The sequence below is a fragment of the Neocloeon triangulifer genome, unplaced genomic scaffold, assembly GCF_031216515.1.
Source record: "Neocloeon triangulifer isolate White Clay Creek 2 clone unplaced genomic scaffold, ASM3121651v1 ptg000004l, whole genome shotgun sequence".
Classification (NCBI taxonomy): domain Eukaryota; kingdom Metazoa; phylum Arthropoda; class Insecta; order Ephemeroptera; family Baetidae; genus Neocloeon; species Neocloeon triangulifer.
Genome location: NW_026775547.1, coordinates 1441805 through 1455183, shown reverse-complemented (window position 1 = coordinate 1455183; position 13379 = coordinate 1441805). Strand labels below are relative to the sequence as shown.

Here is a 13379-nt window from a genome sequence, read left to right as displayed (position 1 = left end):
ACTATTACATTTTTCACCAGAAAAATTGTAATAATTGTAAAATTACTAATATTTCATAAAATACTAGAGGGAATTGCAAAAAATTTGTTTCTTTTGGATTTGGAGCACGTACGTGGGTGTATTGTATGGCGAAGGGGAGGGAGGGAGAGCCAGCTGTGTTGTGTGATAAGAAATGGCTGCACGAGGGCTTTTGTTTGGCATTTCTCGTCTTGTTTCGACGCGATTTTCGAGCACTGCTGTTTTTCAGAGACCAAAACTAACGTTGCCGCAGAAGGTTCAAACTGCTACCATTCCATTGCAGGCATAATTAACCTCTTGTACATTTTTTCTCAGAGCTTTCACACGGCTTTCGTTTTGCGGTGTGAGGCTACCGATGACAACGATTCGCAGATTGTGGCCAAGCAACGTGATCCTACCAAAGCCAGAGACCAGGTTATACCTGTCGAGACAAGTATCGAATACCTCGAGAGTGAAGGTCCGTAAAGAGAATTGAAATTTGTGACCAGATTGTTAAAATTCGTGTGGCATTTCCAGCATACCAAATAACATACGGAGCGAACCCTGTTTGGAAAGAGTACCGGAGAAATTTCAAAGGACATTATCCTCCACCAAAAACAAGGAAAACTTGCATTGTATGGATATTTTTAAATTGCCACAAATGAAGCCATTAATTTTTAAATTTTCGCTTTTCAGAGACAGGAAGAAATTTCCACTGGCAACCCCTGTCCCATTTGCCGAGACGAATACTTGGTGCTCGACTATCGTAACATTAAGCTTTTGCAGCAGTTCATTTGTCCTCACACAGGCGCTGTCTTGAGTTATTCGTAAGTTATTTTTATTATAAATTATAATAAAAAAAAATATACATAATTTTTTAGAAAAACTGGTCTCTGTCAGAAAAAACACAGGGAGCTTTTGGTTGCCGTCGAGAGGGCAAGAGACTGCGGTTTTCTAACCTTTGATGTGCAGCATCGCGAGTACAACTACTCTGAGTACATCAAGATCAAGCAATAAAAACTAGACCGCATTTATGAACTAAAATAATAGTGATTAACGTAGTTCAGTGATAGTGAAAATTGAAGATGGACTTGCAAGCCTCTTACATTGTAGTCGGAGGTGGAATTGCCGGCATCTCCTGTGTCGAGACCCTCAACACCTTGACCCAAGAGTCGATTCTACTCATTTCAGGGTCCGACGTAGTCAGGGTTACGACAAATATCAACCAACTCACCCAGGCGCTCGTCCAGTTTGACGTAGAAGAGAAAACAGCCTCTGAGCTAGAGAAAAGTTGTCCTGGCCTCAAGGTGGTCACTGGTGTCACCTTAGTTTCTCTCGATCCTGAATTGAAGCAACTGAAATTGAGTGATGGAAGAGTTGCTTGGTAAAAAAAACTTTTTTTAATTTAACGATTACATTAATTGGTGTTTGTAACAGTTATGAGAGAAGTGTTTGTCTCTGTCTCGGAGCTTCCCCGAAGAAACTGTGTGGATCTGAAAACGCTGCAGACCTTGTTCTAACCCTCAGAGACATGGAATCAGTAGCTTCGCTCATGGAAAAGTTGAAGAGTGCCAAGAAAGTTGCTGTTGTTGGAAATGGAGGCATTGCTACTGAGCTGGTTTACACCCTAAAGGGTGTACAGGTATTATTTTTCTAAATTTCCCAACGTCATTAATTAAATAAATAATTTTTAGGATATTGTTTGGATTGTGAGAGACAAGCACATCTCGGCCGCCTTTGTCGATCCAGGAGCAGCCCAGTTTTTTATGAGCTCCGGAGCCTTGACTGAGGCAGGCCAAAAGAAACCTGAGACCATCATCAAGCGCCTCACCTACAAATCCTTCAAGGGTGAAAAGAAAGAATGTCAAGGTGCTGCACTGGGCCCTGATTGGCATTCGAAATTCAACATCCAAGGGCCTGCGGGTGATCAAATGCCAAATATCAAGGTTGAATACGAGACAGAGGTGAAGAAAATTTTGAGAAGAGGAGACAGCGGTACCTATATTGCTTTAAATTTTTTCCCTATTTTAATTGTTTTAACCCAGATTTTCCCAAGAAGCACAATGAGTGGCCTATGGTGCTGGAACTTGTCAATGGAAATTTTATTGGATGTGATTTAGTCGTCAATGCGATTGGTGTAGTTCCCAATTGTAAACCCTTTGAAGGAATCTTAGAATTGGCTGATGCACAGCTTGGTACTGGAATCAAAATTGACAAGGGCATGAGGACATCTGCTCCAGGTTTTAGAACATTTTTAAATATTGATGGTAAAATTATATACAAATAAATAATTTTAGGTGTTTTTGCTGCGGGTGACATTGTGTTTGCTGACTGGCCTAAAGAAAAGCACTGGTTCCAAATGAGGCTCTGGACACAAGCTAGACAAATGGGCTCGCAAGCTGCTAGGTCAATGGCAACCCCATCTAGTGCAGCAATGTTTGATTTCAGCTTTGAACTCTTTGCCCACGTTACAACATTCTTTGGCTTCAAAGTAAATGTTTTGCAAATACTTTTAATCATGGTCATCCTAATTTTGTTTTTTAAGGTTGTGCTTCTTGGACTGTACAATGGACAAGGTATGGACCCAAGCACTTGGGAGGCTTTGGTTCGAGTTACACCTGGGAAAGAATTCATCAAGCTTATTATTTCGAACGGAAAAGTTCACGGAGCAGTGTTGATTGGCAATACAGAGCTTGAGGAAACTTGTGAAAATTTGATCCTGAACCAACTTGATGTAAGTGCGCTAGGAGATGATCTGCTCAACCCAGACGTAGACATCGAAGACTACTTTGATTGATGTAAAAGGTTTGCAAGGCAAAGTAATTTTTCACTATAATCTGGTTTAATAAAAATAAAAAAGATATACATTACAAAAAAAATTAGCTTATTCTATTTTCAACATCATAATCTTATTTTTTCCTGCCACGCTGACTTTGGGTCCAACCTCGTTTCTGAGTTGCTCGTTTTGTTGGACGTTGGTGCTCTGTCCTGTAAGTGATGCACTGAAAATTTGAGGTTATCAAAAAAACTGTTTATTAACCAATTCACTGAATAGCACCTGATCGTCAAGATAATCAAGGAGAACTTTTGGGTTCACTCTGACTTTGTTCTCTTTAAGCAAATCCTTGATTTCTTCTAACCAAATGGGCTCAAAAGTTAAAATCCGGTGGTAAAGACCAGGATCTGATTTCATGGCCTCCTCTATTTGCTCGGTCACATCAGTCTGAGTTTCAGGCACTTGTGTAAACACTTCCTCTAGTTCATCATCTCCGCCATATTTCCCATATCTAAAAATTGCATGGAATGAACAAAACGATATTATTCTATCAATTCCAATTTACCCTTCATTATCACTAGAATCGCTGCCACTCGATTCTGAGTTTGAGCTAAGCTGGGAAACTGGCTGTGTTTCACTGGGTCCTGGCTTCGGCAAGTCAAAGAGGAGTTCATCAAAACTATCATAGCCCTGCTCATTTGTAGCTTGAGGAGGAGGTGCACTTTTAACAGGCTGCGTTTTCTCAGGGGTCCTGAAGGCAGTTTTCTTGGCTGGTGATTTTTTAGGTGCTTTTGCTTGCTGCGTCTGAGCTTTTTCTTTTATAGGTGACATTTTTGCAGCATTCCGTTGTTTTGTTTTTTTCTCTGCCAATCTCTTAGGTGGCCTGGCCAACGGTGTACTGGAGACCCTGGGATGTAGCTCATCATAAATGTGTCGAAGAATTAATTTAGCCTGGTTCCGCCTCAAATGTTTGATTCCATACTTGTCGAGCTCTTTCTGAAAATAGATTAAAAATAAATATTATTTATGGAACAAAATCATGGACGAACCTTTAGCTGAGGAGAATCCATTAGGCTGTAATTTTGAATTGGAGTGATTTTGGAAGACCCCGGTGTGGCAACAGAGGCTGCCATTGGCGTCATGACCTTCTCATAAGCCTTTAGTGCAGCAAGCTCCAAGTGTGTCAGCTCTCCATCGGGCACCTCAAAAGAGTCGTCCAAAGGGTGGTGCTCTGGGGTTAGCGGGCTTTCAGCTTTAGGACTCAACGTTAGTGCAGACTTCTGGCTGGCGTCTGAAGACAAAGTCACAACTTCCAATGGTAGTGTGTCATTTTTCAAACGAACTGGAGAGCTGAAAGGCGAAGTCTCAATCTGAGAAATGAGCTCGTTCGGCAGTTCGTCAATGCAAGACAATCTGTTTGCAATTGGTGTGGTGACAATTGAGCTGATCGACTTTGCTGGTGTTGTATTCATAAAATCTGGATCATTGAGGCCCCTCCAGTCATCATTTCGATCTTCATTAATTTCAATTGACTTATTAACATTAGTTGTTGGCTCCTCTTTGCCATATTTTTTGTTGAATAGTGAATCGTCTAAGGAGGCAAACAGGTCATCATCTGTGTTTACAATTTCTTCGTCTATTTGAACTTTTTCAATGATGGTCTCGTCTTTTTCAACATTACTTTTTCTGCTGAAAATGTCGTCCTCATCACTTGTGTTTCCATTTTCATCAGTCTGCTCTTTCATCTCATCTGCTTTGGGGCTTTTAAAGGTGGAAGACTCAGGGCTAGCACTCAGATCGATTATGGGGTGCTGGACAGAATGATGATTTGATTGCGTGGGTACAAGACTTGGTATTGATTTCTCCATTTGGCTAATTAAAAAGGACAATTCAGTTCTGAACCCATCACTACGCCGAGACTTTTCTTCCACTTTGGATTTTCGAACTAATTCTACGGCTGCCTCCCTTGCAGGCGGAGTTTCAGGTGTAGGTGACTTTTCCATCTCGTCTTCTTGGTTGATTTCCTCTCGAAGTTTTCTCAGCATATTTAGATGCGTCTGCAGTCCAGCTATTTCATATCTGAAAATTATTCAAAAGTTATAACAAGTTCACTGGAAATTTAAAATAAAACCTTTTTGAAATGGCATCCAGGTCTTCCAACTCTGCATCACTCAATCTCATTGCTTTACAGGTAGTATCACAGTAAATAAACTCCAAAACTGCCATTACAACACCTTCCGAGTATTCACTCCACAATAGCATTTCTTCTTTAACGGTGGCTCCGTCTTGGCTCATCTCAGATGCAAGGTCCTGTACAATGTGATTTTAAGTTTGAAAAAAAAGACAATTTTTTAATCAACGCACCTTCAAAATAGATGGACACCTGACCAAAAGTACCAGCTTGTGTGCTCGAATCTCTTTGTCCTCTTTGCAGTAAACAAGGATGTCGCTCATGGTTCTGGAGTTCAACAAAGATGCCCAATCTCGACTCAATGAGGAATCTTTTTGCTTCACTGGGGAAGATGATGGCCTTGCTTGCGCTTTTTGTTTTTTTACTTTATGTTCTTTCAGCATTCGAAATTCAGGCTCCTGGGGTTCCAAGTGCAAGACTCCAGAATTGCTCTTAGAAGGTGAGACAAATTCTCTGATTCCCTTAACATAATAAGATTTATTTTCAGTGCTCGGAGACTTGGAAGCTAGTTTCCATAGATCAGCTCCCTGCAAAAATTAAATGAGTATGATTTTTTTTAACATAATTATAATTTTTCGTAATTTTTTACCTTCTCCAATTTCTCTTGCAGCACTTTATTTATATCTATTTGTCTGAGAGCAGATGCTTTTGGGAATGGTTCTTCAACGTCTTCGTCCAGCAAGTACATGGCAACTTTCTCGGTGACTCGTCTCAACCTCTCTTCAGCCGACACAGTCATGAAAGGAGCTGCTTTTGTATTGATGGCACTTTTTGTAGCGTTACCGGCAGCACTGGATTTTTGCACTACAAGAGTTCCCTCTTGTCCAAGAGTCAGAGTTGATTGTCGACCTTCCGATCATAAATTTAAATCTACAATTTAATTTTATTTCTCTCTCTTACCACCAGTTGATGTCGATGGTTCTGGCTCTTGGATGACGGCTTGAATGGTGGCGTCAACTTGTGACTCAGTCATTCCTTCCTGGTTTTCGAAGATCATCCTTGCCTCTCTTAAATAAGCCTCCTCCTCGGCATCTTTCAATGATTTTGAAAGCGCCAAAGCTAGTTGAATGTTGGGATCACTTTCAGCACCTACTCCATTTTTCTGAGAAGCACTCGAGTCAGAACTTAAATTTTAAAATAAAATTAAATTTCAAAAACCTTTCTACTTGTTGCTGATTTCTTGTTCTGAAGATATAAAGGCAGTCCGAGCTCTTTTCGCTCTTCAACCTGCTTACGCTGAAGTTCCAGTGCTCGCATAAGCTGCTCTGTGGTTAGTCCATTTTTGCCTGCACAGGCCTTCATGTGGGTTCTCAGATTTTTCTTAAAATACTTGTTGCAAACTACACACGGAAGTTCCTTATTTGCATTAGCCGGAACTCGTGTTTCTGGCATTTGAGGATCAACAGTGGAGCTGGTTGACGGAACTGGCTCAACTTGGTTGTCATCATTTTCAGCTTCATTTTTCACTTCATCAGAGGTTTTTATGGGAAACTTCTTCACAGGGGCCTTTTCGAATGACTTTAGTTTAGCTGCAAGCTGTTCAAATTTTGCCCTTTTCACGAGGGGCTCCTTTTCTACAGTATCGGTGTCACTGGATAAACTAGGCTTCTCAGATATATCTTCAGTCGTTGTATTCTTCAGCTTGGTCAGATCTGGAGCAGGTTTTGCCCTTTTGGACCTTGTAGGCTTGAAAACGTCTTCAGGTGATGTCATAATATCTGGTTCTGACAATTTCAAAGGTGAATCTGTTGAAAAGTCAAGAGAATTTTTCTCTTTGGGCTTTTCCCTCAGAGGTTGGTCAGGCTCAGAGGCTCCTGTTGGCACAGACTGAGAGCGACAGACCTCCTTCTTTGTTGCATCACCACTTTCCATAGATCCAGGTTGGCTGGAATCAAATAAAATATTATATAAGTAAATTATAAAAAAATCAAATGTATTAATTAATTTACCTCAGTGTACGTCTCTGTTCAATATGTGAGGTCGATTGACTCAATTGCTGGGAGTACTTAAGGGATAGCTTGTTAGGCCCCTTTTTAAATTTGAGACTCATTGTCGTTTAATGTGGGTTTATCGAATAAAAATGCAGACTCACAATCCAATTATCTCTGCAAAAATTTATTGCAACTCATTAGACTAGGTAGAACGCTACTGAACATTTCCTTACTAAAATTTATACAAAGCTATTTCTTTGATGCCCAACAGCCCTGCTACGATTATAGAGGCGAGTCGGGAGAAGGATAATTTTTTTCACTTGCAGCCAACCTCTCCTTAATTTCAGCTGTGCTCCTTAATCTTGTCACGATTCCTTCGTCTAATTGGCGTCTCATAGTTTCTTGCAACTGAAGCTGAGCTTCAGAAGTTTTCATGAGATCACTGCTGTTCTTCAGCTTGCTCAATGTATTTTGTCCTATTTTGGAAAAACTATAAAGCAGAAATGCCCAAATTAAAGTACAATACATAAGTACGTAGAGCGAAATTAATTCCTAGGCAATCATTACATAATTGTCAGAATTAAATAACAATTAATGCGTAAATAATTAATATAATAAATTATTTTTAAGAATACACGTGGTTAATTGATTTTAAATAAGTTACGTGGTTAATTGATTTTAAATAAGTTAACTTACTGCCAAATTACAGCACCTAGACTGGCAACTCCTAAAATTCCAAGGGACAGAAACGTTGAGAATCGGTTTGATGGAGTTCCTCGAAGTAGTCTGTGTTTTCGAAGGCTTTGATCAATCTCAGGGGTATCCATCAAATTCTTGAGGGAAAATTAATTCCTTTTTTGAAAGTTTTTAGCAAGAAAATCCAAAAATATGTTGATTCTGTTGATTTGTCAAGAAAAAAAATTAAAATTGAACGAGTCGCATGCAATATGCTTTATTTACTTTTTTTTGCAAGCAGACCAATACAGTGTTGCCAAAGTGTTCGCGAGAAGATTCGATCGTCATTTCTATTGGCCGGCAGTGAGCGCGCGAAACGCGAAAGTCGAGAAACTTTGAGCAAAGTTCGTGTTGCACGAGGTTGACGATTACACAATTTGAATTGCACTCACGATGAGCTTAAATATTTGTTCCAAAATGCTTGGGATTTAAACACTAAATGTAAGTGAAGAGACGGAGATTATCTAGGATTTGACTTGGCACTTTTCTAAGCTGCAATACAAATGAGACTTTTGAGAACCACCTCAGCAAAATGTATTTCCTGTATTTCATTATGTTGATTAATATAAAAATTTTATAAATATTGGAAAAAATTTAGTTTTTTGTTGGCAAATTTATTGATAAAAATTGTAATATTAACAGAATAACTCTTTTTTAATTATTATTTGTTTTAGTGCTATGGCAAGCTGGCAGCAATACAGTAATGCTGGGGATCGAGAACCTGAGGAAAATAAGTTTTCTACTGTCAGCAGCAGTTCACAATTCATCTCGATGGCACCAGGAAATTACGACACTGCAAGCCAATTTTTCAGCGTCCAGTTATGGCTGAGTGGACAACTGAAGCTGTTGAAATTCAGCGATCCCGTCTTCATGGTTTACGACCCAGTGGAATATGCGGGAGGAATATATTTTCAATATTTGCAGCGCTTCTGCAGGTCGCCGAAACATCTGCTAATTTTAGGAATGAACCCAGGCCCTTGGGGAATGGGCCAGACTGGAGTAATAAAAAAATTCAGATTTGTGGGGAAATTGATTTATTAATATTAAAAAATGTTTAATCACAGATCCCATTTGGTGACGTAGACACGGTAAAAAATTATTTAGGACTGGCGGAGTTTGGATTTTTAATAAGGCAGCCCACACAACAGCATCCATCAAAAATTGTAACCGGTCTAGATTGCCATAGAAAGGAGCCAAGTGGAACAAAGTATATATTTTTAAAATTTAAAATATAAGATAATAAAAAACTCGCAATTAAAATTATGTTTTAGACTGTGGGGACTTGTAAAGAAACTTACTAATTACTGCCCTGCTGAAATAGCTTTGGCCAATATTATTGTTCACAATTTTTGTCCTCTCATTTTCTTAAAGGAATCCGGATGCAATCTGACGCCTGAAGAACTCAAAGTAAAAATATTAATTAACAAAAATGTCACAGACTAAGGAGTATTTATTATTTTCTTACATTTTAAGGCAAGCAACAAAAAGGAAGAGCTGTTCAACTTGTGCTCCACTGCTCTTTACCATTCTCTCAGGGTCTTGCAGTGCAGTCAAATATTGTGCATTGGAAAATTTGCAGAAAAACGAGCAGATTTAATGGTCAAGAAGTTTTCATTAAACGCTCTGGCAAGTTTTTTTTTTACCACTATTTTCAAGACATTTTTAATTCATTCAATTTATAGGTTTATTCAATTCCGCACCCAAGCCCTCGAAATGTCTCAGGACGGGTTAACTGGGAAGAAAATGCCATGGCAAGTCTGAGCGCATCTGGATTGCTGCAATTTATTTAATTCTCGAAAAAATTATAAAAACCTTGTTGCATTTAAAGCGCTCTGGACTGAAAAAAGAGCATAATATGTTTCTAGATATGTAGTTATATTTTTTCTCATAATTCTGCTCATATTCCAGATTTTTATTCAAAATTATTATTGTTCAATTTTTTTTCATTTTATGGTTAAATATAGCTTAAGTTTACACAACTTTTGAAAGAGATTTATTAATGTTAATATAGTTTTTTTAAGTTGCAATTATTAATTTTACTATTCTTTGGACCTTAGTTTTCATAGTGTTATGGGTGCATTTTGTTATTAAATATGTATTTTTTTTTAGCGTAACAATTTTTTTATTTGTATTCCTCTAATCTTTGGAATGATAATGATACACCAGGGCTGTTGGTTTCCCAAAATTTTACAATAATTAGTCCAAGTGCAAAGTTAACATATTTTCCTCCGATTTTCATATTAGTAACAAAACCCCTCAGCCACTTATACATGACTAGAGGTGTGCAGCAAATAGCAGCACACCGGCATTAAAACTACCAGATTACATTTGTGAGAATTTCAGATCATAGGAACCAAAGGCAGTAGCTGCCTCAGGATTTTGTAGGTTTTAAATGAATAATATGGCATTTTTTTCAAATGGATATTATAATTATGATATTCTTAAGAAGCAATGCCACTACATGAGATGCTACTGAAAAATAATGAGATAAATTTAAAATGGGATGTGTTATATTAAAAAATATAAATATTGTACCATCAAAACAATCGACAGTTTATATGATCTAAAAATCTGATGTGGATTCCAAATAAACACCAAATTCAGAGGTTATCTGACCTAGAATTACACAGCCTACCACTGATTTGAGCATTGAACATTAAATTTAGCAATGATTTATTCAATTTAACTGAAACGAAATAATGGCAACCATCACGGAAAAATATTAAAATAAACTTGGAATTTTTTATGTTTTTTATCAGATAAATGTAAAACTCCAAGCCGGGGTGGTATCTGTATTTTATGGAAGTTTGTCAATCATTTTCAGGATCAAAACTTACAGAGCCTGCACATTATTTCGAGCGGGGCCCAGGTCAATATCACAAACCTGATCAGGGGAAACCAGGATTTATTTAACGAAATTTCCCAAAACATTGATCTGAATTTCGGAAGATTTTCAACAAATCTAAAATCTTTATCATTCTGCATACGAGATTCTATAACGAGAAGCATTTATGGGTTGATCAAAAACACGGTTGAGGTTGAGACTTATGCCCAACAAAAATCACTTTTAAGCAAGTAGGTGATGACTTTGCCAGTCCAATATTGTCCAAAATCTGAACAATTCAGACCATCACTTTTCAGATCAAAATTCAGATCCTTTGACTTTCTTTAGCTAACAAGGTGGCCCAAAATTTTGTCAGCCCAAGCGTGCCATCAGCTAGAGTTTGGGCCCTTGAGCAGTTCTACCAAGAGCCAAGTGTAGAGGGGCCTCAGTTCTCTTTTCTTTACATTATATTTCAATGAATTCAAACCGTCTGTCTTGAAGCGCCGTTTTCCTGTGTAGAGGATCTTGTATCTGCGGAAAGAACATTGAACTTTAATTTTTTAAACAGAATTTATACAAAAAACCAACCTGCTAGGACTAGCCTTTTCCTTCTTGTGAGCAAGCATTTTGTAATGAGCTATGTTGGTAGGATATCTAGAGATGTGGAGTTTGTGGAACTTGATTCTGTTAGCCATATCATCGTCTTCACCTCCCCAACCCCAAAATGCATTAGAGAAGCCGTTCACCTTCTCAAAGTGCTCCCTGCGCATTGCACTGACACCTCCAAATATTTCTGCGTAAGGTAGCCTACAGCAAAATGAAAAAGAAATTAAGAATATCGTTTTTCTGGGACCAAAAATCTTACTTGTATTTGAAGATGTCAACTGCGGCGCTCATGTGGCGCGGCTGCTCTGGACAAGAGTAAATATTTCTGTCGTCCTCCGGCAGAAGGTCTACATCGTGGAAGATGAAACAAGTGAAGTTTTTCAGTCTAAGGGCCTCTTTGTAGCCAATGTTCATCAGCATGGCACGGTTGAATGGCCCATTTCCTGCCTGCTCGACCACAAAAATTGCATACTCCAACTGCTGTCGACGGAGCAACGGGTGCAAGTTTGCAAGCAAAACCCGAAGGTGAACTGCTCTCGACCGGTAAGGTATGACGATGGCCACACTTTCTTTAGCCTGGCAGTTGGAAGGTTTGCCAAAGCCACCAGGGTGAAGGAATGGGCCAAGTTTCTTCTCCAAAACTTCCGAGGCTACATCTTCTTTGTGCACCACAATAGGGCCCTCTAGAAATACAGTGCATTTAGCTTAAGAGAATTTTTTCAAAATTTATTTTACCTAAATTTGGTGGCACAGGCGGGCACCTGCGTAAGATATTATTAGAAACTGTTGCGTTGTCGTTTGCTGACGATTGAGATGCATTTTCATGTCTTTCAAAAAGACTGCCAACTGACGAGGAGGCGATAATTCTTCCGATTGGCCTCGAGGAAAATTTATTATGTGCAATATGGAACAGTGGCTCGAGCTTTTGGCCTTCGGATATGGCACTGAAGCAATACTGGAGAATAACTAGGATCACCACTGCCGCGATCACAATCTGTGAAAAAATTAAATATTTAAAGGTTAATAAATAATAGCTTTTTCCGTCATATATTCAAGTGGAATAAAGAGTGGGGTGAAAGTCTAAATAAGTGAGTTGTTGTGCTGAGACCGAGGTGAAATGAATAATTGATCAGCAGCTGGATGTGAATATTAGAATTGTGCGTGACCAACGATGTCATTTTATATTCCATAATGAAACCACCTTGTAAAAAATATGCAGGCGAATACAGCAGGATGACTGATTGGCCGACACATTGCTCTGACCCGATTTAGAGGCTGAGTTTGCAGGCATGCCTCCGGATGACCTCTGCCTGAAGTTTGCCGTCGAAAAACCTCATTCAGGAGGAGGCTGACACCTGCAGACACGAGAAAATTACAAATTCATGCAACTTAAAAAAAAAAAAATCATGGTGAAAGGAATTACTATTTCTTGACATAAAAATATGATTATAAAATTAAGATGAATGATGAATTATACATTATATTTTGCGATTAAAGGCTCGTTTTAAAATTGTAAAAACAACAGAATCAATAGATATAAAAAAGTTATAGCAAATTTTACCATGAATATCGTCTCCTCAAGCATTGATAGGCTTTGACAGAGCAGGAAGTTTTACATCCGCAGTTACATTGCTCCTGACAAAGTGCTGATTTTTGGACTTCAAGCTCTGCCAGCCTTTGATCTTCCCGAGGTATTAGTTTTTTCACAAGTCCATAACCACTCGCCGTATGCGGAAATTAGGAACTTTTCCGTGTGCTTCCCACAGATATCAGATTAACTTTTCCTCTCCATCAGCTCCCAACTAGAAACGGCTCGTCCATTCATTGAAAAACAAAATCTTCTGCATTATCTGCAGGCCGGTGCTGCCCTTGAGGGAGAGCGGCGAAAGTCGCACTACAAAGAAAAGGGGCGTGGTTGCCGTTTCTTCGGCGGCTTTGAAGGCGGCAAACATGAATAATGGCGTGCGTGTTGTGGTGTTTTCGGCATGGTGTAAAATGTAAACAATCGAACTGTCAGTGAGAATTTTCGCCGCTGGATTCCGTCACCAGTGTCACCACCTAGTTCTGCTATCAGGGTGAGTCACGTTTGATAATCTTGAGGCGAGGTTTTCTAGATAAGCTTCCAATGCACGACGAAAATTCGGAGAATGCCGAGCCGACAGTCAAATCTTCGTGGTCGTAAAAGCGGAATATTTGCAATGCTCAGCAAGCCTCTTAGCAAATCAAAGCAGAAACTTCATTTGAAACTAAACTTATGACATTAAAATTCAATTTATTTTTACGCAGCTTAATTAAAATTAAACCATTAGCTGTTCAGCT

General features: G+C 38.9%; 6 protein-coding genes across 7 annotated transcripts in view; 4 read left to right on the top strand and 2 right to left on the bottom strand.

Moving 5' to 3' along the window:
- The first annotated feature begins 140 nt into the window (after positions 1-140).
- On the top strand, positions 141-1169 carry LOC132193623 (small ribosomal subunit protein mS40). Its single transcript, XM_059614399.1, has 5 exons — positions 141-274; positions 334-475; positions 535-632; positions 694-824; positions 879-1169. The coding sequence occupies exons 1-5, from the start codon at positions 173-175 to the stop codon at positions 1012-1014; spliced, it is 609 nt and encodes a 202-aa protein (XP_059470382.1). The 5' UTR covers positions 141-172; the 3' UTR covers positions 1015-1169.
- On the top strand, positions 1083-2870 carry LOC132193615 (pyridine nucleotide-disulfide oxidoreductase domain-containing protein 1). The gene is made up of 6 exons (XM_059614389.1): positions 1083-1381; positions 1435-1639; positions 1692-1992; positions 2043-2237; positions 2295-2488; positions 2543-2870. Exons 1-6 carry the CDS (start codon positions 1083-1085, stop codon positions 2792-2794), a joined length of 1446 nt encoding a protein of 481 aa, XP_059470372.1. The 3' UTR covers positions 2795-2870.
- LOC132193610 (uncharacterized) lies at positions 2865-7880 on the bottom strand. 2 transcript variants are annotated; one of them, XM_059614384.1, is made up of 12 exons: positions 7592-7880; positions 7129-7385; positions 6914-7069; positions 6123-6849; positions 5865-6066; positions 5554-5813; positions 5138-5491; positions 4905-5083; positions 3823-4852; positions 3339-3769; positions 3056-3284; positions 2865-2999 (listed from the first exon to the last, which is right to left on the bottom strand). In XM_059614384.1, the coding sequence occupies exons 3-12, from the start codon at positions 7012-7014 to the stop codon at positions 2907-2909; spliced, it is 3606 nt and encodes a 1201-aa protein (XP_059470367.1). In that variant the 5' UTR covers positions 7015-7069; positions 7129-7385; positions 7592-7880; the 3' UTR covers positions 2865-2906. The 2 variants fall into 2 exon arrangements, with proteins under 2 accessions (XP_059470367.1, XP_059470366.1); XM_059614383.1 differs by having other exon boundaries at positions 6914-7385.
- On the top strand, positions 7692-10240 carry LOC132193619 (single-strand selective monofunctional uracil DNA glycosylase). Its single transcript, XM_059614394.1, has 6 exons — positions 7692-8071; positions 8305-8629; positions 8695-8837; positions 8902-9037; positions 9104-9256; positions 9313-10240. Exons 2-6 carry the CDS (start codon positions 8309-8311, stop codon positions 9418-9420), a joined length of 861 nt encoding a protein of 286 aa, XP_059470377.1. The 5' UTR covers positions 7692-8071; positions 8305-8308; the 3' UTR covers positions 9421-10240.
- Positions 9592-12930, bottom strand: LOC132193617 (beta-1,4-N-acetylgalactosaminyltransferase bre-4-like). Its single transcript, XM_059614392.1, has 6 exons — positions 12622-12930; positions 12262-12415; positions 11796-12054; positions 11320-11743; positions 11043-11261; positions 9592-10985 (listed from the first exon to the last, which is right to left on the bottom strand). Exons 2-6 carry the CDS (start codon positions 12349-12351, stop codon positions 10844-10846), a joined length of 1134 nt encoding a protein of 377 aa, XP_059470375.1. The 5' UTR covers positions 12352-12415; positions 12622-12930; the 3' UTR covers positions 9592-10843.
- A 46-nt stretch (positions 12931-12976) lies between these two features.
- The window catches only part of LOC132193608 (centrosome-associated protein 350-like), a 117313-nt gene continuing 116910 nt past the window's right edge, over positions 12977-13379 (top strand). Inside the window, exon 1 of the mRNA XM_059614377.1 lies at positions 12977-13135. The gene's annotated coding sequence lies outside the window, so the exon portion shown is untranslated. The remainder of the gene's footprint in view (positions 13136-13379) is intronic.